Raw genomic sequence first — 26,234 nt, 5'->3', positions numbered from 1 at the left:
TGCTATCTGTTCAGCCTCATGAAGGTTGTAGAGCAGGATAAGAATCAGGACCCCTAGGAATAGTAGTTTTGCCTGAGTGATGACTACTTGTTGTTAGCAGTCCTCAATGGCTTAACAGAACTGTCATTCTCAATGTTCCTTGAGAAAATAAAATGGCTATTTTAATTTTGTGTAATTCAGTGATGTCGATGTGCCAACTAATTTAACTTAACCCTAATTTAACTTAACCTGTTATTAAAAAGTACTTATTTTTACCAAATACTATCATTAGTATAACATGTGGATGTGCACTTGGTTGCACATTTGGTGTCTCGGTTCAAGGGTGCATCATTGCTGTTCAACACAAAGATTGTGTAACACAGTTCATGCATATCTCTGGATATAGACATTTTCTCTTGGCAGCCGTGATGGCCAGTGTAGTTGAGTATAAAACACAATTGCTTCTTATCACCATCACTCATCTTAACAGTAATGGTCGCCATAAAAAGGGCGGGGGAATGGCTTTGGTAGACAGATGGCTTCTCTTATAAATATTAAGGCCTTTTTCATATTCCTCCCTAGTTCCACTTCAGAAGCATCTTCTTCATTTTCATAATGCTAATGGGATTACAGTGCTATGTTTTGCACTTTCTCTTTGATAGTGGCAGAATTGCAATTGCTGCTACTGTTGCTTTTCTGCCCTGTTGCTTTCCCTTTTGCGACCTAAAGTAGGTCCCTCCTGCTGGTTTTCCCACCTATTTCCATTTTGGTTGTAGCCCAGTAAAATGGGACATGTGTAGTTGTCAGTTAGCTTTTTGACATAATTTCAAAAAAAATTATTATTACCCAAAAAACAGATGGGGGACTGGGGGATCCCCACAAGTTGTCAGTGATACTTCAGACGTTGTGGAAATAAACTTTGCAAGAGGCTAGGGTAGCCTTTGGATATCTAGCCAGGTAACAAAGACCGAATGGCTCGTCCCAGGAATCGACAACGGGATTCTTGACTGATTTATTTATTTAGAAAAGTAGTGATTGCATCAAGATAGCCCTAAGATAGGTGGATGGAAAAGTTTGGCTGGGATCACAACAGGGAATAGGCAGACAGAGATTGGCTTAATGCTTTCGGTGCGAAGAGATTCTTCATCTCAGGTTTTGAGAGGAAATGTGGACTATTTGGGGGAATGATGAAGCAATTTAGGTTTGACGATTTTGTTTATTGGATTTTGTTGCTTGGGATCAATGATTGCTTTTTCCCTGGGAAGCTGACCTTTAGTGTTCCTGAAAAGTTTCTGATCTCTCATAAACATGCTGTCTCAAAATATGAGATATCAAAAAATGAGGGCCCCAAAATATAGTGTGGGGGATACAAGGGTGTGTAACAAGATGGCCATTTCTCTTGCTTTCAAGGGAAGCCTGATCATGGTTTCCTTCCTTCCTTCCTTCCTTCCTTCCTTCCTTCCTTCCTTTCTTTTCAGATCTCTTCCGGCGAGCATACCCACCTGATCTTATGTAAGATATAGATCCACCTCCTTGATTATGATGAGAACATCTTTGCTTCACTGTCGCTTGTAAATTTTGATTTTAACTGTAATTTTTATGGATTTTACTGATTGTTTGTATTGCATTTTAAGATAGGTTGTAATCCCGCCTCGATCCACCTGGGAGAGGCGGGAAAATACAAATAATTTTTTTTAATTATTATTATTATTTCCCTTTTTTTGGCAGGGGAGGTTAGTGCTGAAATTACAGTCTCTACCCTTGAAATCAGCTGAGAAACATTCTGGAAGCATTTGTAACTGGCTGCATCCTTAAACACACCCAGATCATACTCACAAATAGTCACCTGATCAAAAAGGCAGGATAAATCCAAAATGGTTCATTGCCTCCCCTAAAAAAAACAACAACCCACACAGTTTTATTATTTCAGTTTATTATCATGGAAAGGGAAAATATGGAATTAGACAAACAAAGTACAACAATGCCATGTAAAATGTGCCCCCAGGGTCAATGGCATTTAACTACTATCATACTGTAAAACCTGGGTGTTAAAGAGTTCTAACATTTCATCAGCACTGTTGCATGTGCTTTATCAGTTTGTAAAAGGAATAGAATGACTTGAGCAAACAGCTCATAATAGTTTATCACATGAAGGGGATCGGGAGTTTATCCTGTGAATATACCTAAAATATCATATAATTATGCGAAATGATTTCACATGATGTCACACAACAGCCCATTAAAGCCATCACAAAGAAGCATTAACACACATCTTTTTATTTTTGGGATTTCAGCAGCAATGCTTTTCCGATATCACTTTCTTTGCACAATTCCTTTTTTAAAAAATTAAATTTTATTGGAATTTAAAATAGTACATTAGTATTGAAAAAAATAAAAATTATCATTGATTATTAGTACATTGAATTGTTTGGCTTCCTTTCCCCTATATTATAACATACAGATTTTATTTAAAAAAAACCTTAAATATCCCGTTTTCCTGCCTGATCACACTTTTTCCTTCTCCACATTCCTCTTTGTATTGTATCTATATTTCATCTCGAAACTATAACCCTTCTCTTTTCCTCTCTTATCATTCTGTGGTCAGTTTTTAGATCTCTTGACTGGCTACTTGACTCTAATATTCTGCTTTTTGTCAGTCCATCCTTTTAAATGAAATTAATTTCGTCAAATTCATTTTTCCCCATTTTCATTCTAAACTATCTTTGTTTTCTTTCTATCTTCTTTTCTTATACCTATATAACTATATGCTTATACATGCATCTTTTTTCTTTGCACAATTCTGTGTGATAATCATTCACACAATAACTCACAATTTTCACTTTCTTTGCAGGATACTTTAAATATGCTTTAATTTCTCTTTAGAGTCGAAATTAGCCCCAGTGTGATCAACTCCATAGCTGCTTTGTTTGATCCGATACTGTAACAAGTGATTTCATGGTTGATGAGATGTTATATTAATACACACACACAGAGAGAGAGAGAGAGAGAGAGAGAGAGATCCTTATTCCACTAGCCTACTTGCTCTGTTAACATGGAATTCCATGTGCCTCCTTGCATTGAATTCCTGGTTGCCTATAGCCACTATATGGGTTATCCAAATATGAAGTAGGAGAAGGACTGGGGAAACCTATATTCAAATCCACATTCAGCCATGAAGTTTACAGATTGAACTTTTAGAGGCGTTACAGACCGCCGCTTTGAGGCGGTCTCCCGGCGCTGCTGTTTGCTCCATGAGGGAGCCGCCGCAGCCAAACCGTGCGGTTCCCTTACAGAGCAAAAAAGAAGCTCCAAACTGGAGCTTCTTCTGGCGGCGCGCTCATGACGCCACGAGGCGCCAATGGCGCACTCGCGACGTCATTTGCGCCGCCGACGTGCGGACGCACAGCGTCCGTTACGTCAAGATGGCGGCAGCTGTGTGGAACGGCCACCGCCATTTGTTACGGACAGAGTCCGTAACAGGAATAGGGGCGTCTGGAAGAGATGCCCCTTTTTAAAACTGGGACGTCCTGAGGACGTCCTGAGTGGCGGTTTGTAACCCACCCTAGTAGCCATTCCCTCTGTCTCTTTCTGAACCTAACATAGGGCCAATACAGACAGACTAAAATAAAGCTGCTTCGGGTCACTTTGGAGATATGCTGTTTAAATGATCCTAAGAGGCCAGAAACCGCACCAAAACCAGGCTCCAGTCCTAAGGACTGGAGCGCAGCTTTGGCGCAGCTTCTGGCCTCTTAAGATGCATGTGTTATTTAAACAGCATACCTCCAATGTGACCTGAAGCAGTTTTATTTTGGCCTGTCTGTACGGGCCCATAGTTCACAAGTTTAGGCAGAGAGAACAATGTATGCTACGTTGATAAAGGATTAACAAAATACCTATAGAAAAATGGAGCATGCTCCTTGTGTTTCCCAGTCACCCAGTCCCATTATTACTTTATTTTTGTTGTTGTGGCTTATGTCACTTATTTTTATTCTTATCTACAGTGACTTTCTTTTTTTTCTGAATGTGATGGTCTATGTAGAAATGTATATCCTACCTGTCCAGTGCTGGTGTGCTCCTCGAAGTGGCTTAAGATCATATTAAAACTTTTTAGAGCTCAAGCTGTCTCACAATATTGATGCAGCCACTGAGAAAGTCCTGTTTCTTGTTATCATGAACTGTGCATGTCCCGTAGGTCTTCCTCTTTTCTTCTTCTCCTTTCTTTTTGCTTATTCAAAAGCCAGTGCACTAATTTTGTTGTTGCTGCTGCTTTTCTTTTCTTTCTTTCTGTTCTCGAATGGCCTTTGTTGGATACTGGCTGGATTCACTGATGTGTTAATTATATAAAGAGTACAGTAGGCCCAGGGAGTCCCAAAGCAGTTAATTATTCACTGAACCTGGTTATGTTCTGCTGAGCTTCCAAGCTTAGAACAAACTGTAGTGAGATTTGATTGACATTATCATGCTGCCGGCATTTAATTACAGCATACACATTTGCAGTTCATCACTGCCACCAGTTTTTAAGGCTGATCTTTAAAAATCTTTTTTTGGTTGAGTTATTCTCAAATGTGCACATTTGGGAACACTCTTAATTCAGATTTCAACTTTAATTGCTGCATTTCCAAAATTGCTGAAGCTAGAAAGGGGGGGGGGGACCCAACAACAGATAATGAGAACCTTATCACATGAGAAAAAAAAGTGGATATTGAGCTGGAGAGTAGAACCTTTCTCTGTACCTTATTGCATGGCGTAGTAGCACTTCAGCTCTCTTCCCATGGGAGATGGTTGTAAAAGCATGCCTTTTTTCTAGCTGGAAAAATCCATTTGACAAAAGGCACACTTTTACAATTGTCTCCAGCAAGAAAGAGAACCTGAAGCCCTAGGACGTCATGTGATATGGCACAGAGAAGGCTCTACTTTTCTGTTCCATTTCCACTTCGTTTTCTTCTATGATAAGGCCCTTCAAGTACTGAGGTCTAGAGACTTGGTTCATACTACTTATTACAGAGGAAGTCACATCAGCAGCACAAAGAAAGATTGATTCATTTATTTATTTATTATATTTATTTGTGTCCTGCTCTTTTAATAATAATAATAATAATAATAATAATAATATTTATTTATATACCGCCCTGTCGCAAACCAATCCAGGCGGTTGACAACAGTAAAATATAAAATATAACAATTAAAAACACTTTATCCCTTCCCCCCTTAAGACAATATTAAACAGTATAACATATTAAAAACACAATATCAAGCATAAAAACAGCAATTAAAACTAAAAACCCTGATATCCCTCTGTTGATCCTCGACCATCACTAAGATGGGGCCACGGGAGGAATGAGGGAATCAGGGAACCTGGGCCGGGATGGTTAGTCTGGAAAGGCCTACCGGAAGAGATCCATCTTGACCGCTTTTTTAAAGCTGTCTAATGATGTTATCTGACAGATCTCATTCGGCAGGTCGTTCCAGAGTTTGGGGGCGACAGCAGAGGATGCCCTCTGGGAGGTCGCCGCAAGCCTAGATTTTAAAAGCTGCAGTAAGTTCCTCCCAGAGGACCGGAGAGCGCGGGGAGGATTGTACGGGAGGAGGCGGTCCCTGAGATAGCTTGGACCCAAGCCATTTAGGGCTTTAAAGGTGATAACCAACACCTTGTACTGGGCCCGGAAGCTGATAGGCAGCCAGTGGAGGGACCTCAAAACCGGAGTAATGTGGTCCCTCCTAGATGTTCCTGAGACAAGCCTGGCTGCCATGTTTTGAACCAGCTGTAATTTCCGAGTCAAGCACAGGGGTAGCCCCATGTAGAGTGCATTACAGAAGTCAAGGCATGAGGTTACCAGCGCGTGCACAACAGTCTCGAGATCCCTTACTTCCAGAAAAGGGCGCAGCTGGCGTATCAGCCGAAGCTGATAACAGGCACTCCTGACCGTCGCATTTACCTGATTTGTCATCAGGAGCGATGAGTCAAGGAACACCCCCAGACTGCGAACACAGTCACTGGAGGAGAGTGTGACCCCATCCAGGACTGGAGGTTGCAACCCAATTCTTGGTTTCGGGGCCGCTACCATGAGCACCTCCGTCTTGTCTGGATTCAGTTTCAATCTGTTTTTCCTCATCCAGCCCATTACCGCCTGAAGACATTCATTGAGAGAAGAGATGCCATCAGAATTCGAGGCCGACGAACGAGATACAGAGAAATAGATTTGGGTGTCATCAGCGTACTGATAACACCCAGCACCATGACTCCTTATTATCTCACCCAGCGGCTTCATATAGATGTTAAATAACATCGGGGACAAAATAGCCCCCTGAGGAACCCCACAAGTGAGGTACCTCTTACTGGAGCTACAGTCCCTGAGTAGCACCCTCTGAGACCTGCCCGAGAGGAAGGACCGGAACCACTGCAAGGCAGTGCCCCCGATACCTAACCCCCTCAGGCGGTCTAAGAGAATGCCGTGATCTATAGTATCGAAAACCGCTGAGAGGTCTAAGAGCACCAACAGGGTCACACTCCCCCTGTCAATGCTCAGACGCAGATCGTCGGTCAAGGCAACCATGGCAGTCTCAACCCCAAAGCCTGTCCTAAAGCCGGTTTGAAATGGGTCTAGATAATCGGTTTCATCCAAGACAGCTTGGAGCTGAAGGGCAACCGCCCTCTTGATCACCTTGCTCAAAAATGGCAGCAATGACACTGGCCTATAATTCCTCATATCCAGGGGGTCTAGGGAAGGTTTTTTCAGGAGTGGCCTAACCGCCGCTTCCTTTAAACAAGATGGAATATGTCCTTCCCTGAAGGATGCACCGATGATATCCGTAAGGAATCTCATCAGTGCATCCCCCCCTGGACGGCCAGCCATGATGGGCAAGGGTCGAGAGGGCAAGTTGTCTTCCTCACCTTACCAAGCAGTTTGTCCACGTCATCAGTACTCACAGATTGGAACTGATCCAGTATAACTACATCGGCGGAGTCGCTGGACGCCTCACCTGTCGACTCTGTTCCAATGGTGGCATCTAGGTTGGCTCTTATCTGAGAGATTTTGTCTGCAAAGAAGTTGTTAAACGCGTCACAGCAGGCCGTTGTCGGGTTAAGTAAGGGATTTGGCGCAGGGGGCACCTGCGTCATTTCCCTCACCACCTTAAACAGCTCTGCTGGACGGGACTCTGCAGACGCAATACGTGCAGAGAAGAAGGCTCTCTTCGCTGCACGTATTGCCTCCCGATAGGAACGAAGAAAGTTCCTATGGCGAGTTCTGTCAGATAAGAGTCGAGTCTTCCGCCACCTGCGCTCTAGCCGTCGTCCAAACCGCTTCATCTTCCTCAGCTCTGGCGTGAACCAGGGCCTCAGATTTGGGGCGGGATGGCAAGGGCACTTGGGAGCAATCGTGTCGATAGCCCTGGTAAGATCGGTGTTCCAGGTATTGACCAGAGCATCGACAGGATCACCGGCATTCCCAACCATTAAACCCTCTAAGGCTGTCTGGAATCCAATGGGCTCCATCAGCCTTTGAGGGCGAACCATTCTAATGGGTCCGCCACCCCCAGTGGGGCAGATATAGGCTCTAAGTTTTGTCTTGACCAGGAAATGATCCGTCCATGACAATGCAGAGGTACTTACCACCTCCGCCCACGGATATTCCTGTTCCGTACTGAAGACCGCATCGAGTGTATGACCTGCACAATGTGTGGGCCCTTTGACCAATTGGGATAGGCCCATGTTTGTCATGGTCTCCATGAACTCCCGAGCTACACCTGTTAAACTGGTCTCGAGCGGGATGTTGAAGTCCCCCAAAACTAAAAGTCTGGGGGTCTCCAACAGCAGCTCAGAGACCAGCTATGTCAGCTCGGTCAGGGAGTCTGCTAGACAACGGGGTGGCCGGTAGACTAGCAAAATCCCCAAACTATCCCTGGTCTTCAGGCTAAGGTACATACACTCAAAATGGACTGTGTTCCAGACAGGTATCCTGGCCAAGGTCAGATGGTTCTTATAGACTAGAGCCACTCCGCCCCCCCGCCCACTTCCCCTCACCTGCTCACTGACAGAATACCCAGCTGGGAGGGCCTGCACCCATATGGCAGTGCTATCCTCTCCCAGCCAGGTCTCTGTGAAGCAAGCCAGGTCGGCATCTTCATCCAGGAGGAGGTCCTGGATGATATGGGTCTTGTTTTTTACCGACCTGACATTGCAAAGGAGCAGAGTGAGGTTCTGTGGAATGGTTGGTCTGCTCTCCAAGCCATTCTGAGAAACAGAGGGAACTGAAGACGGGATAGCTTTCAGACAGCGATCCTGTCTTCTTTTGTAACATCTGTTCCCTCTATCCCAACCATACCTCCCATTCTCCAGCACAACTCCAATGGCCACCTCCGCCACATTCCCGGCCTCAGGTGAGATGGTGAGAGATCAAAGCCCACTGAATTGGGAGGATGGTGGTGTTCCCTGGGCCCTCAAAGGAACCCACTGCGTCTGCAACTCTCCCTCCGCTACAACCGCCGCCACCGAGCTCTGCTTGAGGAGTCCCAATGGTATGGGGAAGCTGGCTTCAGGGCTGGAGTGGTCTTCCTGGAGGGAGTGTTTGGGGAGGGTATAAATGTCTCACCCAAAGCCACGCCCCCTTTCCTCAGCTGCTGCTGCCTCTGCCTTTGCCTTGAGTCCCAATGGTGAGGGGAAGCTGGCTGCTGGCTCTGGCTTCTGGCTTCAGGGCTGGAGTGGTGTTCCAGGACTGGGACTCAGAGTGGCTTCACAGCATTAAGAACAGTACAATTAAAAACATTTTTTAAAAAGTACATTTAAAAGGAATTAAATTATTACGGTTTTAAAACAGATAGCTATTAAAAGAATAACAAAACATATTTTAAAAAGATAAAACTATATATAGAGAAAAAACTATCATTTTTTAAAAATGGTCCAACATCCCAGCCTGTCCTTATAGCAATTCCTTAATCGCCTGTGTAAAGAGGTAGGTCTTCACCTCCTGGCAGAAGGCCATCAAGGAGGGAGGAGTTCTGATCTCCCTGGGCAGGGAGTTCCAGAGTCTAGGGGCAGCCACTGAGAAGGCCCTCTCTCGTGTCCCCACCAACTGTGTTTGTGATGGTGTTGGGATGGAGAGAAGGGCTTCTCCAGAGGATTTCAGAGTCTGAGCTGGTTCATACCAGGAGAAATGGTCTGCCAAATAGTGTGGACCTGAGCTATGTAGGGCTTTATAGGTAATAACCAGTACCTTGAATTGTGCCCGGAAACAAACTGGCAGCCAATGAAACTGTTTTAACAGGGGTGTTGTATGTAATCTGCCCCTGTTAACAACCTGGCAGCAGCTCTTTGAACCAGCTGAATTTTCCAAACATTTTTCAAAGGCAGCCCCATGTAGAGCCCATTACAGTAGTGGTCCAAACAAGATGTAACCAAGGCATGTACCACCGTGGCCAGATCTGGCTTCTCAAGGAATGGGAACTCATACCTACCAATCATAGAAGATTCATATGAAGAAGGGGCTTTGCTATTTGGTGGTGCGCTTCTCCATATATAGGCCTGCCTGAAGACAGGGATCTGCTGGTGGGGTGCCTCTTTGTCCCTCCAGTGGGACCACTGCATTGTGGGAGGACATGAAAGAGCTCTTTCTCTGCTCTGTCACTCCAGCTGTGGAATGCCCTCCCTTTAGGAGCCTGATTGCTACTGACATTGACTTCATTCTAGTGCCAAATTGAGATAAAATTAATAGCAATAGCAAGTACATTTCTATACCACTTATCAGTGAACTAAGCACTGCCTAAGTGGTTTACAATGTGTAAGTTAATTGCCCCCAACAATCTGGGTACTCATTTTAGCGACCTACAGAAGGATTCAAGGCTGAGTGGACCTTAGAGTCCCTGGGATTGAACTCACAAACTTATGGCTTCAGTACAGGCGTTTAACCACAGCACTACCAGGGCTCCCTTAAATTAAAATTAATTAATTTAATTTAATTAAAGTCTTTGAGTTTAATGTTTTTTATCCATTTTGTATATGTTCATGGTTTTAACCATGTTACATATTTAATATGTTTTCACACTGTAAATTATTTTTACTATTTAAAAAGGTTAAGTTGTTAAGATTTTTTAAACATGATTTTATTGTATGAGGCCCTGAGATCTTTAGCTATAGGGCAAGATATAAATATTTTAATAAATAAAATAATCAACATGAAAATAGTTATTTTAGCTTGATTGAGACATTGTTGTGACATGAGAAATAACTGAGATAGGAGAGGCAAGTGAAGGCAGAAGTAAAGTAGGAATAAAAGGTCTTAGGTAGTTTCTGTGTTCCTATGTGCTATGTTCTTAAGAAATTAAAGCATGGGATCTAAAAGATTTTTGCTCCTTCCCTCATTATTTTTTACTCTCAATTAAAAAAAAATTCCAAAGCTTTTAGAATTTAGTTTAATATTGTTTCAGAATCTTGTATATCTTGGTTATATGTATTAGCTTGCTTTATATTATATTGCATTTTTGGTATGTTACCTGGACAATTTGTTTTACAATTGTTTTGTATAGTTTTATATTTATAGATTGTATGCCTTGGTAGGACACACAGTCATTTACTTGTAAAGTGCCATGTGCATGAGTGGTGGTATATAAACAGTAGTACAGTGGTTTGAAGGGTTTGTTGTTGTTGTGTGCCTTCAAGTTATTTCCGACTTATGGTGACCCTAAGGCGACCCTATCATGGTTCCTCCCCCCCCCCAATATTTGTTTAGAGGAGGTTTCCTATTGCCTTCTCCTGAGGCTGAGATTGTGTGACTCGCTTAAGATCCCCCAGGGAATTTCATGACCAAGTGAGAAATTGAACCCAGGACTCTAGAGTCATAGTCCAACACTCAAACCACTACGTCATGCTGGCTCTCTGGGTTTAAGACCAGATAATTCTGAGTTACATTCTGTTCACACACAAAACTGGTTGTAATAAAAACTGCAGGATCTTTGCTCTCAAATGGGATTCTGTAGATTTTTTCTTCTTGATTTCTCCCCTTTGGGGAGTTAATGTAATAGCTCACCATACTCCCTTTTTGGCCTGCTTGCTTTGCTTAGTAATCTTTTAAAAAGTTGGTTCCAATTCTACTATCTATATACTCACGCTGCAGCCCTGCAGATCTGTTCTGTCAAGAATCTTCAGAAAGGCTAAGCAGCAGAATTGACGTACCCAAATTCCTTTTGGAAAATTCTATGTTTGAAAAAGAACTGCTAGCACAAAGGCAGGACACTAGGAATAATGCAAGAACGTGAAGTCCTAGCAGTGTCATATTGATCAAAATTTAATCAGATGATCAAAACAGCAGGGCACCAAATCTTTGGCGAAGGAACAAGATTATGCCCATTGTTCCTTCCCTACTTTCCACACATTTACTATTCCTGTGTGAGCAAAACCTAGAAAAATATTAGTTGTGTGTAATTTCTCTGCCCCTCCCCCTGTAAATGGAATCCTCCATTTTGCCAGATGTGGCATACAGAATCAGAGTGGTCATGTATACTGATTCAGCGAGCAGCCAACTGTCATGTTGTTGCTGCTGCTGCTCTTGTTGTGTGCCTTCAGGTCATTTCTGATTTACGGTGAGCCTATCATGTGGTTTTCTTAATAAGATTTATTTGCCTTCTTCTGAAGCTGAGAGAGTATGGCCATCAGTCAGAAACAACTTGAAGATGCACAGCAAGAACAACAGCTTTGGAGGAGGAGGAGGAGGAGATTGTTATTTATATTCTACCCTTCCAGGATATAAGTCCTTCCAGGCCAGTTTGCAAGTAAAAAGCTGGCTGGGGGAAAGGGGGAGTCAAACTTGATATGTTTTTCCCAGTAGTATTGTTAATTACTGTGATGACAATAATGGAAAATCACTCATATTTATCTGTATCTAGCTGCTGCCAGTTTTGTGCTTCAGTTGATGGATGTGCACAGCCTATTCCTGTTAGTCTTATTCTAAGTTATTGCAGTATGGGGACATGGATGATGTTCTTGAAGAAGTGTAGTGTACCACATGTTTGCTTGACTTCTGTTTTCGGAGTGTAGATAGTATTTCCAGCTGTGCAGAATAAGTTGATTGCAGACCCTTGGGTATTATTTTTAACAAAACAGAGTCTGACATGTCATCCATTACTTTTTACTTTTAAATTAATTTTAAATTGATTTTCAAAATAAAACTTTAAAAATAGATAATGGTCAAAGGTCCTCTCAAATAACACATCCAAAAACATTGAGTACAGTCGGCCCTTCTTATACACGGATTTTTTATACACGGATTCAAGCATACACGGTTTGAAAATGTTCCAAAAAAGTATAAATTTACCTTGATGTTCCATTTTTTATTAGGGACACCATTTTGCTATGTCATTATACTTAATGGGACTTGAGCATACACGGATTTTGTTATACATGGGGGATCTTGGAACCAAACCCCAGCGTATAACAAGGATCCACTGTAATAACAAAATGTTATGTTGCACTAGTAGGGTTGCCATTCATCAGGACCTCCAAACCGGGACAAATGTAGGACAAAATGTTCAAATGTAGGACACATTTTTTTTGTGTCCTACATTTGAATAGGAGCCTCCAAGGCTTTCCCTCTGGGCCTGGGCCCCGCCCTCGGTGGGGGCGGAGCCCAGGCGGGGAGGGACTCATCCCCTTCAGGGAGGCTTTCCCTGTGGGCCTGGGCCCCGCCCTCGTCGGGGGCGGAGCCCAAGCAGAGAGGGACTACTCCCTTTCAGGGAGGCTTTCCCTATGGGCCTGGGCCCCGCCCTCGGCAGGGGCGGAGCCCAAGCGGAGAAGGCCTCCTCCCCTTCAGGAAGGCTTCCCCTGTGGGCCTGGACCCCGCCCTTGGCAGGGGCGGAGCCCAGGCGGAGAGGGATTCATCCCCTTCAGGGAGGCTTTCCCTTTGGGCCTGGGCCCCGCCCTCGGCGGGGGCGGAACTCAGGCAGAGAGGGACTCCTCCCCTTCAGGGAGGCTTTCCCTGCAGGCCTGGGCCCCGCCCTCGGCGGGGGCGGAGCCCAAGCGGAGAGGGCCTCCTCCCTTTCAGGGAGGCTTTCCCTCTGGGCCTGGGCCCCGCCCTTGGCGGGGGCGGAGCCCAGGCAGAGAGGGACTCCTCCCCTTCAGGGAGGCTTTCCCTGCAAGCCTGGGCCCAAGCGGCAAGGGAAAGCCTCCCTCAGCTTGCTATATCTTGCCCGGGAGCAGGGGCAATCCCGGCGGCGGGGCCAAACCGGGCCGTGACCGTGCGGCCCCGCCCCAAACCGGGAAAGTCCCGCCCCCAGGCGGGATATGGCAAGCCTATGCACTAGGAAGTCTTTCTTGTTGTGCCTGAAAAAGGTGACAATATTATCAGTCACTTTAATTAATAAAAACAACATCTTTATGCCTTCATTACTACCCATATGTTATGTTATTATTCTTCCAACAATATCCCCTTTTTCACACAGTAGTTTTTCAGCCCCAAACACTTCTGCTTAAAGAGTTTTGTGATCCTCAAATATTCAATCTGTGTAATAACAGGACTTAATGAAAATCTAAAGTAGTTACTTCTCATTTCATACTTCAGAATGCACTCGGTAATGTAAAAATTAATTTATTATTCTGTCATCTTTGTCACTGCAGTTAATTTAAGGTTGAATCTCTCAGTTGTTTGATCTGTTCAATCTCTATGAACTAGCGTTCAAATTGCAACTGAAGTATCATCAATTTTTTTATTAATTGCATGCCAACTTCAGATGACATCATTTCTTTATAGATGCCAATAAAATATATTTTTCTTCATCTAGAGTCCTCTAATGGCTATGCTCTAGATTTTTATGTGATTACCATAAAGGAGCATCAGAGAAAAACAGATATTTGTTTCCTGAAGCTGGAACATGTCCTGCCTATAGCACATGGATATATTGAGTTTCAGTTAGATCCTTGAAAGGCAGCTGTGGGTGGATACTTTTATTGGTTGCCAAATACGTAAGTGAGGGCAGATCTTGTCCTAGAGTTGAAAAATGTCACTCCCCATCATCACAGATCTCTCTTTTTTTAAAAAAATGATGCCCTTTATGAGAGTTGGCAATCTATTGAGTATTTAAAGCTGTCATGCACCATTCTTATACATTCCTTTTTACTTCTGGAAGGCAAAATTGGCATATTTTTAGTTACACAGTCTGACAGAGTAATCTGATGTATATCTACTTAGAAGGAAGTTTCATACTGTTCAGGGAGACTTCCTTTCTACCTGCGGTTAAAGGGTTGTGGCCTGTGGGTTATTCATATTTTACTTTACATTATTGTTGTGTGCCCTCAAGCCATTTCTGATTTATGGCAAACCTAAGATGACCCTTATCACAGGGCTTTCTTTGCAAGATTTTTTAAGAGGGCTTTTTAACATGGTGTTCCTTTGGGACTGAGAGAGTGTGACTTACACAAGGTTACCCACTGGGTTTATTTGGTTGAGTCAGTATTTGAACCCTGGTCTCCAGAATTATAGCTCAACACTCAAACTTCTACACCATGCTTACTTTACTTTTAACAAAAAAATTATATAAATCCACATCTATAATCTGGATTGAAATCCCTTTCCTCTGCATCTGCATTAGTAAATAATCTATTTCAAAAACATTAATATATATCCTTATAGAGATCTTGTTGCAACTCTGAGACTAAATGCATCTGAGGAAGCAGACTTTAGGAAAGCTCATGCTGCCAACTTCTTTCTTTCAAATAATAATAATAATAATAATAATAGAATTCAAAGACATATTTTGGAGCACCTAGATGCATCTGAGGAAGTGCTGCAAGAGGCAGCAGTGGAGGACAACCAGGGTTTGATCCCTTGCTTGGGTGTAAAAAAAAAACCCACTGGGCAAGTCACACTGTCTCAGCCTCAGAGGATGGCAAGGGTGAATCCCCCCTCTGAACAATCCTCCCAAGGAAACCCCTTGGGCAAGTCATACTCTCTCAGCCTCAGAGGATAGCAAAATCAAACCCTCTCTGACTAGGGTTGCCATAAGTCCGGAAATGACTTGAGCGCAGACTAGAGATGTGAAGGTCCATGAAAAGAACTAGGATAAAGACTATTTTTGGCTCTGGTTTTCCTGAATCATGATAAAATATTCCATAATTGATTTTCTACCTTTTTCAAAAAAAACCCATTTACAATTTCCCCCAGATTTTTGCCCTACGGTTGACACACACAGATGCACACATCACTACCAACAACAACAAAGAAACTGTGTGTGTATATTTTTTTGTGTGAGTGTATATATATGTGTGTGTGTGAGAGAGAGAGAGAGAGGCAGGGAGGGAGGGAGAGAGAGCGCTTGCTGGCCAGGCTGCTCTGCAGAAGGTGCAGCGGGGAAGGAGAGAGAGAGCTCCAATGGAGTGATGATCGCTCCCAGCCCCAGTTGCCCTGAAAGGGAAAAGCGCCACCGGAAGCAAATGGGGCAAAATTCCACCAGGGCATCATGGGAGATTTGCAACCCGGGGGTCTTGCGATGGTGTTCAGGAGCACAAGCAAATTGGGATTCCACACCAGACCAATTCGCAGTGAGTTCGAACCAAGCCCCAATGCGAATTGCGTCAATCCACTTATTTAGCGAACTCGCCAAAATGAGGAGCCAGTAAGGATTTAGTTCGGAAGTCCCACGGAAGCCCCACGGAAGGGGCTCACATTTAAAGCAACCAGGTATGAAAATACATTTTCGCTATCACGTGAATGCGAATCGCCCGATCCACAGACACTCTGGATCTGAGCTGCAAAGACCCTGTCTGATAAACGCCCTTAATTCATAACACTAGGTGGTAAAAGCTGAATTACAGTATATTCCTAAACTCCAATCCATTAACAGTGGGTTGAACAAAGACAGTGACTTCCTGGCATGCTACACATAACATGGGACATTCTTAGCCAGTTGGACATATCTCCTTTCTGGTTCCCAGCCTGCCCACACCACATTCCAAAATTCCCTCCCACCATTGCATATGGGCACTCACCAACCTGGTCATAGGCTACATCTTCCCTCCTGCCTTTATTCCCCAATGACCATCCATCATTGAAGTTGTCACCTTGTCATCATACCCATACATTTTGCATTTCCTACAAGTTTGATTAAGTATTCCTACCCTATTCTACTACCACTAACCAAAATTCTTTTCCCCCTTCTTGTTCCTAATGTTAGAATATCTGTATTGGGCTTCCAAGACAGACCTTAAGGGACTTGGGAAGAAACCAAGATGTTACCTTAAATACTTGCAATATACTTCCCTCAACCCAACTTCCTTCTCAATGCAGATGTGTTGGCAAGAATACCAGAGACAGTGTTTTTCATTGTAACCAAACAATGATGATAATAACCACTGAAAACAGTTTGTGTCATTTCTGTAACAAATTCCTGCCAAAACCCCCAACCAAAACACTTTCAGAAGTCTTTAATAAATGCCATTTTTTTGGGTAAGTGAATTGGAAATTATTTTGTACTATTCTGAGAGAGCAGGCAATTGGTCTTGTCACTCAAAATAATATTTATGGGAGTTTGTTCCAAAGACCAGCTTCTGTCTTATGTGTAAGCTGGTGGGTAGGTGGAAAGGGATAGTGATATCTTTATGTTTTCACCAGTGCCAGTTTCAGCTACTGCCACCCACAATGCCACCGTCATCTTTATAAATGCAGTTGCCATCTTATAATGTAGTCTGTCTTTCCTATTCCAGCTGTAGTACTTTACCAGCAAAGCAGATTAGGAAAGATGGATGTTTGCAAGCGTGTGTATAAAGCAGGTGCTGAGTAAATTTGTGCTTTGCATACCATAGGTTTCAAGTTATTGTATCAAAGTTGCTAAAGGGAACGTGGGAAATTTTATCTTGTAGGCCAGATACAGTACATAACAGAGCTAACATGTTATGAATGAGACTAGGTAAACAAATATGAACAGTTCTGATGTATGAAAACAACTGGTGTTGAATCGAACATAGTCCATCCTGTATGTGCTTTGTTGCTGCTGCTGCTGTTGTGTGCCCCAAAGACATTTTTGACTTATGGTGACCCTAAGGGTTTTCTTGGCATATTTCTTCAGAGGACGTTTGCCATTGCCATCCTCTGAGGCTGAGAGAGTGTGACTAGGCCAAGGTCACTCAGTGGGTTTTAAATGCTGAGGCAAGCAATCAGACCCTGGTCTCCTCAGTCACAGTACAACATTCAAATCACTATGTCACATTGGCTCTCTAGTCAGATGTTTTCATCTGTGTCATCTTCAGAGTGCTTCCCAGAAAATTATTTTATGCTATCTGATTTAGGGTGGAAAACTATATGCAAAATATGTAATACACATTTTTCTGCAAGGCATGCTGATACAGTTGTTAACTGCCTTCAGGTTGACTTTGACCTATGGTGTCCTATGAATATCCAAGTCACCCTATCCTTAACTGTCCTGTTTAGCTCTTGCAGATTCATGGCAACTTTATCTATCTATATCGTATGAGGTCTTCCTGTTGCCCGCAACTTTACCAAGCATTACCATCTTTCCTTGTTACTCCTTTCTTCTAATGATAGTACTAAAGTTTTCTTTGCTTCTAGAGAGAGTTCAGGCCTGATTTGCCCTAGGACCCATTTATTGTTGTTGTTTTTCTGTAGTCCACAGTACTCACAGAACTTTTCTCCAGGACCACATCTCAAATTAGGAGTTTTTTTCCTATTAGTTTTTTTCACTGTCCAGCCATTCATAGAACTATACATAGAAGTGGGGAATACAGTGGGCCCTTCTCTTACACGGGGATCTGTTCCGGACCCTCCCCCTGCATAAGAGAAAAAACGCGTAAGCTCAAGCCCCATAAGGAGTAATGGGGCTCATGCCCCTGGGTGCACTGTACTATGGTGTGGACCATCCTAACTTTAGTATTCAGTGATATACGTTTTTAAATATATCTCCCCATGTAATCCGCCCCGCACACTTAGAACAACCAGGAAGAACTTGCTAGAAATTCCATCATCTAAATATGCTACTACATCCCAGAGGGCCTTCTCAGTAGCAGCCCCACAAATCTGGAACAGTCTTCCTGAGGAACTCCGTCTGATCACCCCCCTAGAAACAATCAAAAAGAGGCTAAAAACTTTCCTCTTCTGTCAAGCCTTCCCCTCTGGAAAATGAACTAGTGTACTTTGATCCCATCAACTTTCTGCCTCACCCTTCCGAATGATTGTTTTAGATTTGTATATTGTATATTGCAGTGATTCCCAACCTTCCTAATGCTGTGACCCTTTAATACAGTTCCTCATGTTGTGGTGACCCAAACTCATGAAATTATTTTCATTGCTACTTCATAACTGTAATTAAATAGGTGTTTTCCAATGGCTTTAGGCGACCCCCATGAAAGGGTCATTCGACCCCCAAAGGGGTCCCGACCCACAGGTTGGGAACCACTGGTATATTGTGTTATTGGTTTTATCTATTTTATGATGTGTTTGTAACTGGCTTTAAATTTTGTGTACACCGCTTTGATCTTCTGGAAAAGCAGTATAAAAATAAAATTTATTATTATTATTATTATTATTATTATTATTATAAATTTCAAGATCTTGTCTAGTCTGAGGCCCTTATCGCATGGAGGTTTTTGCAGCTCAGATCCGGGGTGACTCCTGGTTCAGCTATGCAAAGTCATGTTATAACATAAGTGTTTTATCACACCTGGTTGCCCTTCCGAATCAAGGGAGAATCGAATCCAAGGCAAGTCATGTGATGCGGATTCACACAAAGCGGAGTGAGTGCAAATCATATTACCACACCGGTGCATACTATGTGGATTCAATGATTTGAATTGGGACCCTTGTGCATGCTCAGTGGGAGTCTGAATGCATCCTGAACCTTTGCACTTCCGGGGTGAAGAAGGGAGCCACTTCCTGGTTCCAGTTTCACGTGAATGCTAGCCTCACACGAATGACAGCGTCACATTTCTTCCTTCCTTCTACTTTCCCATCCCTGGCAGCCAAATTCAAAGTGGTCCTCCGTGTCAGAGCCCCCATCCATTTCAGCTACATCTACATCTATCCTCCTGTCATTCTCTTCATCTATTTCATCTACATCTCTCCTTCCCTTTGTCACAGTTGCTTTCTCTTTGGTTGCATCCACACTGGGGAGATAATCTGGTTTAACTCCACTTTAACTGTCCTGGCTCTGTGCTATGGAATTCTGGGAACTGTAGTGTTGTGAGACATTGAGCCTTCTTTGCCAGAGAGCTCTGGTGCTACAATAAATTACACTTCCAAGGATTCCCTAGTACCGAGCCAGGACATTTAAAGTGGCCTTAATCTGCAGTGTGTTTTGGACCATAGTTTCACTTCATGCAGCAGTCCTTAACATACTTATGAAGGAGTCAGTCCCTTTTAACTCTGTGGGGGTTTATGTTTATGCAGGCATAATATAGAACTGGCCTGTTAGCCTTTTCTTTGTCCTTGTATGTTTTTGTTAGGCTAGATTAGGATGTCAGTTGGTAAGAGTTGTTTCCATGCAAATTTAGATTCTTGCCACCCTTACAATGCCAGACTGTATAAGCTTGGATGGATTGTCTGATGGATAAGGATTTTATTGTTATATTTTTAGTTATTTAATCCAGCAAGAATTTCATTAGCTGACAGCTCAAAGTTGCACAAGAGGTAATGATTATTGTAACTATGACAATGTGAATGTTTTTTTAACGGACATATCCTCTTGGGGGTTTTGCGAACCATTCAAGTGGATCATAATAAACTGGGGGAAAGGATGTGTTAAATAAGAAATCATGAATTGTACATTTCCATTGGCATTTTACAGTTGAAAATGCACATTGAATAGATTTGTGCTCTTCCAAGGAAGCTGTCATTACTGTCCTGAGTAGTCATTGAATGAAATGTAGTTTGTGCTAAAGGTGATCTATGCTTCCACTGGAGCTCTTTGTTGGAAACATAAAGCAATGGGGAAATAAATGGTATTCAATAAGTTCTAATAATAAGTCATGGGTTTTGTATGCGGATATTTTCCTTGCTTGCTGCTAAGCAAGTTTGCTGTAGAAATTATTGTACAAATCCTAAGATGTAGCCTTTCACCTTCCACAGAACTTGTCAAATATAATACTGGTCCCCATGAAGATAAATAGTGGTTTTCACTGGATCATAGGAATGTGGAAGGCCTTCTGTATAGTATAAACACATATTTCCACAATTGTTATTTTTACTTTTACTACCAGTTTTTTAAAGATACAACAAACCATTTGGGGGTATTGCCCCCCCCCCCTTTATCCTTGGACTTTCCAGAATATGCAACTAGATTCAGGGATATCCTGAAGTGTGCCCACTGCTAGGTTGGATTAAGGAGTTTTGGTGTTAAATGAATAGGTTACAGTTATTAGGTCTTTCTCCTCAATATTAAGTTGGATAAGAGAATCAAGCAGGCAATGATGGCACAATAATATAAGAATAGAATGTCCTGCTGAGTGGGGAAAATATGTATAGGGACCATACTTGCTTGGCCATCCAATGGCATAGATTTCAAGATTTCCCTCATTTGTATGGTGGCCAACTAAATGACAATGAAAGGGAGGAAGCACACCACAAACGAGGACAAAATCATACCCATATTGACATGACACTTGCATATATTGTATGTGTGTAGATGCCAGTTTAAAAATAGAGATTATAATCTAAATACAGATTCACTCCATCTTGGTGGGCATTCAGTAAAGCGTCTCTGCTTGCTCAGTCTACCAGCTGTTAATGGGCAACTTCAAGTCCTCTGTACTCCCTTCTTCTTATTCTTTATCTTTTAAACTTGATTTGACCTGGATATCCCTTGAAAGGGAGGGTATCTTTCAGTACACAATTGTCTTCTGATATCTAGAAGAGGAGGAGCATGGTTTGTAAAGTAAACAACCCTACCCATTTGATGATCCTTCACCTGTTGATAATATGAGATGGTTGCATACTACAAGCAGGGCTTGTTCACAAAGCCCATAGAGGAAACGAGATAAATGCTAAGCGAGAAATACCTTATACGGAAGTCAAGGGCTTTCGTGGCTGGCATCCATAGTTTTTTGTGGGGTTTTCAGGCTATGTGGCCATGTTCTAGAAGAGTTTTCTTCTTGACGTTTCGCCAGCATCTGTGGCTGGCATCTTCAGAGAATGCTTGCCTGGAAAAAAGTGGGTATATATATACTGTGTGAGCCTGGGAATGCAGGAGTGATTTGCATGTGTATTGTTCTGTGCTGATGGTAGGCCTCAGGCTGGGAGGCTGATGCAAAAGAAGATTAATGTCTGCTAATTGGTGATCATTATCTGATGGGAAAGCCCCTGACTCTGAGTGGTTTCCCATTTGCATTTACTGAGTCCTTATTTTTCTATTCCTCAGGACTGGTAGCCAAATTTTGTTCACTTTATGGGTTTCTTCTTTCTGGTTGAAATTATTCAGATGTTTGTGGATTATAATGGCTTCCCTGTGCATCCTGACATGGTAGTTGTTGGCATGGTCCAGGATTTCAGTGTTTTCAAACAGTATTTTATGCCCAGGATGGTTTGTGGCATGTTCTGCTACTGCTGATTTTTCTGAAGACAAGCAGGCACCCAAAGGAAAGGTATTTTTACCATACATTGAAGGAGTCACAGACAGAATAGGCAAAGTGGTGAGGAAGCACAACCTGAAAATGGTTTACAAACAGACGAAGAAAATCCAGCAAATGCTTTGCTCAGCCAAGGACCAGAGAGACCCTCTCACAGCCGCAGGAGTTTACCGCATACCATGCAGCTGCGGACAACCACCAAACGCAGTGTGCAAACAAGAATCAAGGAACAAGAGAGACTGCAGACTGGGCCAGCCAGAAAGATTTTAAACAGATAAAGTTTAAAAATATATTTGAACAAGAACCAACCTCCCCCCCCCCCCCCCACAAGTCAGTAGGAAAATTATATATATTCCTCGTGAGTTCTAGAAAGATAGGATATTTTTGAAAAGGCAACAGAAATTGTGGAGGTTGTAAGAATTTGCCATCTGGCAAAGACTCCCAACCAGATGGATTCACTAATGACTCTTACATAGTATTCAATCAGACTCTCCTAGAACACATGATTGGCATCTTTAATTATTCTGAATTAACTGTGAATGTGCCGGAGACTGCCTCGGATACAGAATTCATAAGCACTGCTTTTTACAAGATAAAAAGGCATACTCCCAAGTAATTATGTTTTATTACATAAAAAAGATGATAGAATGTTGGGCAATCTGAAACCTTGTGGGTTACTGAACAAGTAGTTTGTGACATTTTCAAGAATATATATTTTTAAACACATTAGTTTTATCAAAATGATTTTTGTTACTCTCTGGGTCCAGCAGAGAGAAAGAGATAGGAAGCAGGTTCCCTCCATCAACTCTGTGAAAGGCCAGTTGCTTTGTGGCATTTCCTGCCTCTGAATGTTTCTTCTTTGATCTTATCACTGTTAGAAATTATATAAGAATTAAAGTCCATGTTAGTTTGTTTCTTCGATTCCCACCTTCTCCCTCCCCTCCATTGGTCATATCCTATAGCTTTTAAGCTTGAGTCCCACCCCCACCCCCCGACCTTATATAAGACAATCTGGGGAGGTTTTTTTTGTGTATAAAATATGTTTGAAATAAATGAGTAAATAATGATTTTTGGAGGTAATATAGATCAGTTAGTTATTTCTTCCTGTGTGGATCCAATTTTTTTTCCTCCTTGGTAGGATATGAGATTAAAAGAACCAGCCTGGCCTAGTGTTTTGAGTGTTAAAGGAAGACTCTAGAGATCAAGGTTCAGTTCCCTGCTCGGCCATGAAACTCACAGGGTGACCTTCACAAGTCATACTCTAACAGCCTCAGAGGATGGCAATAGCAAACCCCTCTATATAAATCTTGCCAAGAAAACCCCATGATAGTGAGCCTTAGGGTTTCCATAAATCAGACTGGACTTGAAGGCCACAACAACAACAAACTACAAAGGATATATGCTCATTTGCCCTAGTGGCTCATATAGGTAACCTGTAACCCATGGGCCATATGCAGCCCTTCTGTGCAGCCAGTTGCACAGATTGAATCAATCCTTCCCCATTTTCCCCTTTCCTGCCATTCCTTATGGGTTTGTGCTGTAGTCAGAATACAGAGTCATGACTATCCATGCCCACTTCCTTCACCATTCAAGTCAGGTGTGTGACATCTTACCAAATATCTTTCAAGAGCACAGTTATCCATTGTAAATCACCTTGAGTGGATTGAGAGGTGATACATAAATTCTCACTCCATACATACTGTTTTCTTCATTTAAATTTTGTGTCATCCCCACCCCTCACTCAACCGATTAGTGGAAAAGGAAGTGAAAGGTGTTCTTAGCACACAGGGAGGCAAGGTTTAAATCTTGGTATGGAGTGCGGAATGGTGCATGCATGACTATGTGCATATATGTGTTGTGTAGCACTCAGTGCACTTCTTGTGCTGGAATGCAGTCCTTGGAGTCAAAAAGGTTGCCCACTCCTGGTCTAGGGTTATTACGTACAGCACTTTTCAGAGCAAATATAATTTAAGGAACAAAAATATTGTTATTGTGATTGTAGGCAAACTAACCATGGTTTCTTAGATAAAGGTGTGGGAAATTAACCACAAGCTCCACATGGTTGTTATCAGAATTCATGGGCATCATACTGAGGAGAGAGCTAACTTGTTTTCTGCTGCTCCAGAGGCTAGGACCCGGAGCAATAGATGCAAGCTACAGGAAAAGAGATTCCACCTCAACATTAGGAGGAACTTACTGACAGTAAGAGCTGTTCAACAGTGGAAGAAATTCCCTCGGAGTGTAGTGGAATCTCTTCCTTAGAGGTCTTTAAACAGGCTGGATGGCCATCTGTCAGGGATGCTTTGATTTAGATTTCCTGCATGGCAGGGGATTGGACTGGATGGCCCTTGCGGTCTTTTCCAACTGTATGATTCTATGTTTCTATGAAACAGGGATGGTAAGGGCCTGCCTGTTTTCCATTTTTTCATTGTTAATGTTGATCTAACTGCAAACGCAAGTTTCCAAGTGCCAGAAATATGTACTAGAATCCAAAATGAGACCACTGGGGATTATCAGCATGGTTACATAAAACCTGAGGGCTATAGGAGCATAACACTTTTTTTACACGCCTGGCCACTGGTATCCAGAAGCCATGAAACATTGAGTGTCAGCTGCGAAAGAAAACAGAAAACTGGAGAATAATGAATCATGAACTAGAGCAACTGTGTTGGCAGACAGGATACATTGCAACATTTTGTTGTAAATCCCACTTGCATGTTGGCCAGAAAAAACTAGCTCATTCACAGGTAAAATAGTTGTGACAGGATCACTGAAAATGTGTATGTAAATTCATATTTTCTTTAATAACTATGAATGTGGTATTAAGGTGCTTCTGTATTAGAAGATGAACTTTGACTTTTAAATTATTTTCCAGCCTAGCTCTACACCCAGATAAAACGATAGTTGCTACAGGGCAAGTTGGGAAGGATCCCTACATTTGCATCTGGGATTCCTACAGTGTACAGACTGTTTCTATTTTGAAGGATGCGCATACCCATGGAGTTGCCTGCTTGGCTTTTGATTCAGATGGCCAGGTGTGTATATCTTCCCTTTCCACTTCTGCTGTAGTTAAATCATATATTATACTTTTTTAAAAAGGATATGCCTATGGAAATGCATCTATTGGCCTAAAACCAATTGCCAGTCTCAATAACAGCAACAACATTTATATTCTGCCTTTCTCCCAATAATCAATACAGATTATTTAACTAGAGCAGGCTCACTGAATCAACTGCTGAATGGTTAGTGAACACATAAATCCCCTTGATTTAGTCTGACTATAATATTGGGACTAGCAATCGGATTTAGGCCTCTATCTTCTCTTTTGAGGGATTGCTTAAGTTCTGTTTAATTTTCAGAAGTAGATGGAGCTTATTTGTTTTTGCAATTTCAGTGTTTGGTTCTATTAAATTCTCTGTACAGTGCACCCTTGCCTTATGTGGGGGATCCGTTCCGGACCCCCCCCCCCCCCACGTAAGGCAAATAGCACATGTGCTCGAGCCCCATTCAAATAATGGGACTCATGCATGATGCACAGGGCCATGTGTAAAGGTGCCTGCGTATGACGCGGGCACACTGTATATTTTATTGAATTGAATTGTGTTTTATCTTAATGCTGTTAGTCTGAATATAGAAATGTACACCTTGAAAGTCTCACTGAGACCAAAAATGCACCATAAAAACTCGATAAATAACAGCTGACAATAGACACTCTGCTATTCATGGCCATGAGACTGTGTATTTTTAAATATCAAAAGTATGCAGTATTTATTTATTTATTTATTTATTTATTTGCTTTCTCAAACTATTCATACATATCCCTTTTCATACATTTTTACAGAATAGTTAAATTTAATAACCACTGAAAGCCTTAGAAAAAGGAATTTATGGTCTTAGAGACAGCCTTCCAGGAATCATAGGATGGAATAGGAATCCCCCTCTGCAGCCTTATACAAATAGTCACCTGTAATGGGAAGAAACTATTTATAATCTCCTCCCAGGCCCCTAAGCCTAAATACACCAAAGACATCAGATCCCATCAGATCTTGCAAGCTGAGCAGGGTCAGTCTTGGTTAAGTCTTGGAGAAGAAATTGCCAAGGAATACCAGGGCTGTAGGATATATTTCAGAAGAAGGAACTGGCAAAACTGCCTCTGAGTATTAATTCACAGGGTCATTGTAAGTTGGAAGGGGACATGAAGGAATGTGCACCCACATATATGGGCCTTTCTTAGCTACTGTGATAGTTCTGATCTTCTGTTGAGGGATGGTGGCAAGCAGGGAGAGAGAAGATGCAGATCCACTGGATCCACAGCCCTCCAGTCACACTGCTAACACAGAAGAACAGTTAGACCAGCTTTGCTTCTGAGGAAAAACAAGTAAAAAGCAACTCCTTCTACACTCAGCCAGTAACAACTTAGCAGAGCTCTAAATCTGTCAGAGATTCTTCTACTTTATTTTAGTGCTCCATCCTTGGAGATCCTTTGCCATAGAACTGTTCTCTCTGTTTAAGATGAGGAAGAAGGATAGAGCTGTTTCTGAGGAAAGCAAGCACAAGCTGTTGGGGAAAGATTCTGAAAAATCATTTCTTTAGTCCACAGCTACAATTCCACTGGTAGCTATTTAACCAGTCTTGCTGCTATGTCAGCCAGTGCTTTCTCAAAAAGAAATACCCAGCGCTGCCTGTGCTAATAGTTCACATT

The 26,234-nt window shown here is 42.4% G+C and overlaps 1 protein-coding gene across 4 annotated transcripts in view; it reads left to right on the top strand.

The window, feature by feature from the left end:
* The window catches only part of EML6 (EMAP like 6), a 194,780-nt gene that overhangs the window by 42,591 nt on the left and 125,955 nt on the right, over positions 1-26,234 (top strand). For all 4 annotated transcript variants that reach the window (XM_089528905.1, XM_089528907.1, XM_089528904.1 and 1 more), the window contains exon 2: positions 24,408-24,567. In XM_089528905.1, the coding sequence (XP_089385031.1) occupies positions 24,408-24,567 (160 nt within the window). The remainder of the gene's footprint in view (positions 1-24,407; positions 24,568-26,234) is intronic.

This window comes from Sceloporus occidentalis, unplaced genomic scaffold, assembly GCF_023333645.1.
Source record: "Sceloporus occidentalis isolate IW3139 unplaced genomic scaffold, rSceOcc1.0.p SCAF_6, whole genome shotgun sequence".
NCBI classification, from domain to species: Eukaryota; Metazoa; Chordata; class Lepidosauria; order Squamata; family Phrynosomatidae; genus Sceloporus; species Sceloporus occidentalis.
This window is presented reverse-complemented; position numbering and strand designations above follow the sequence as displayed.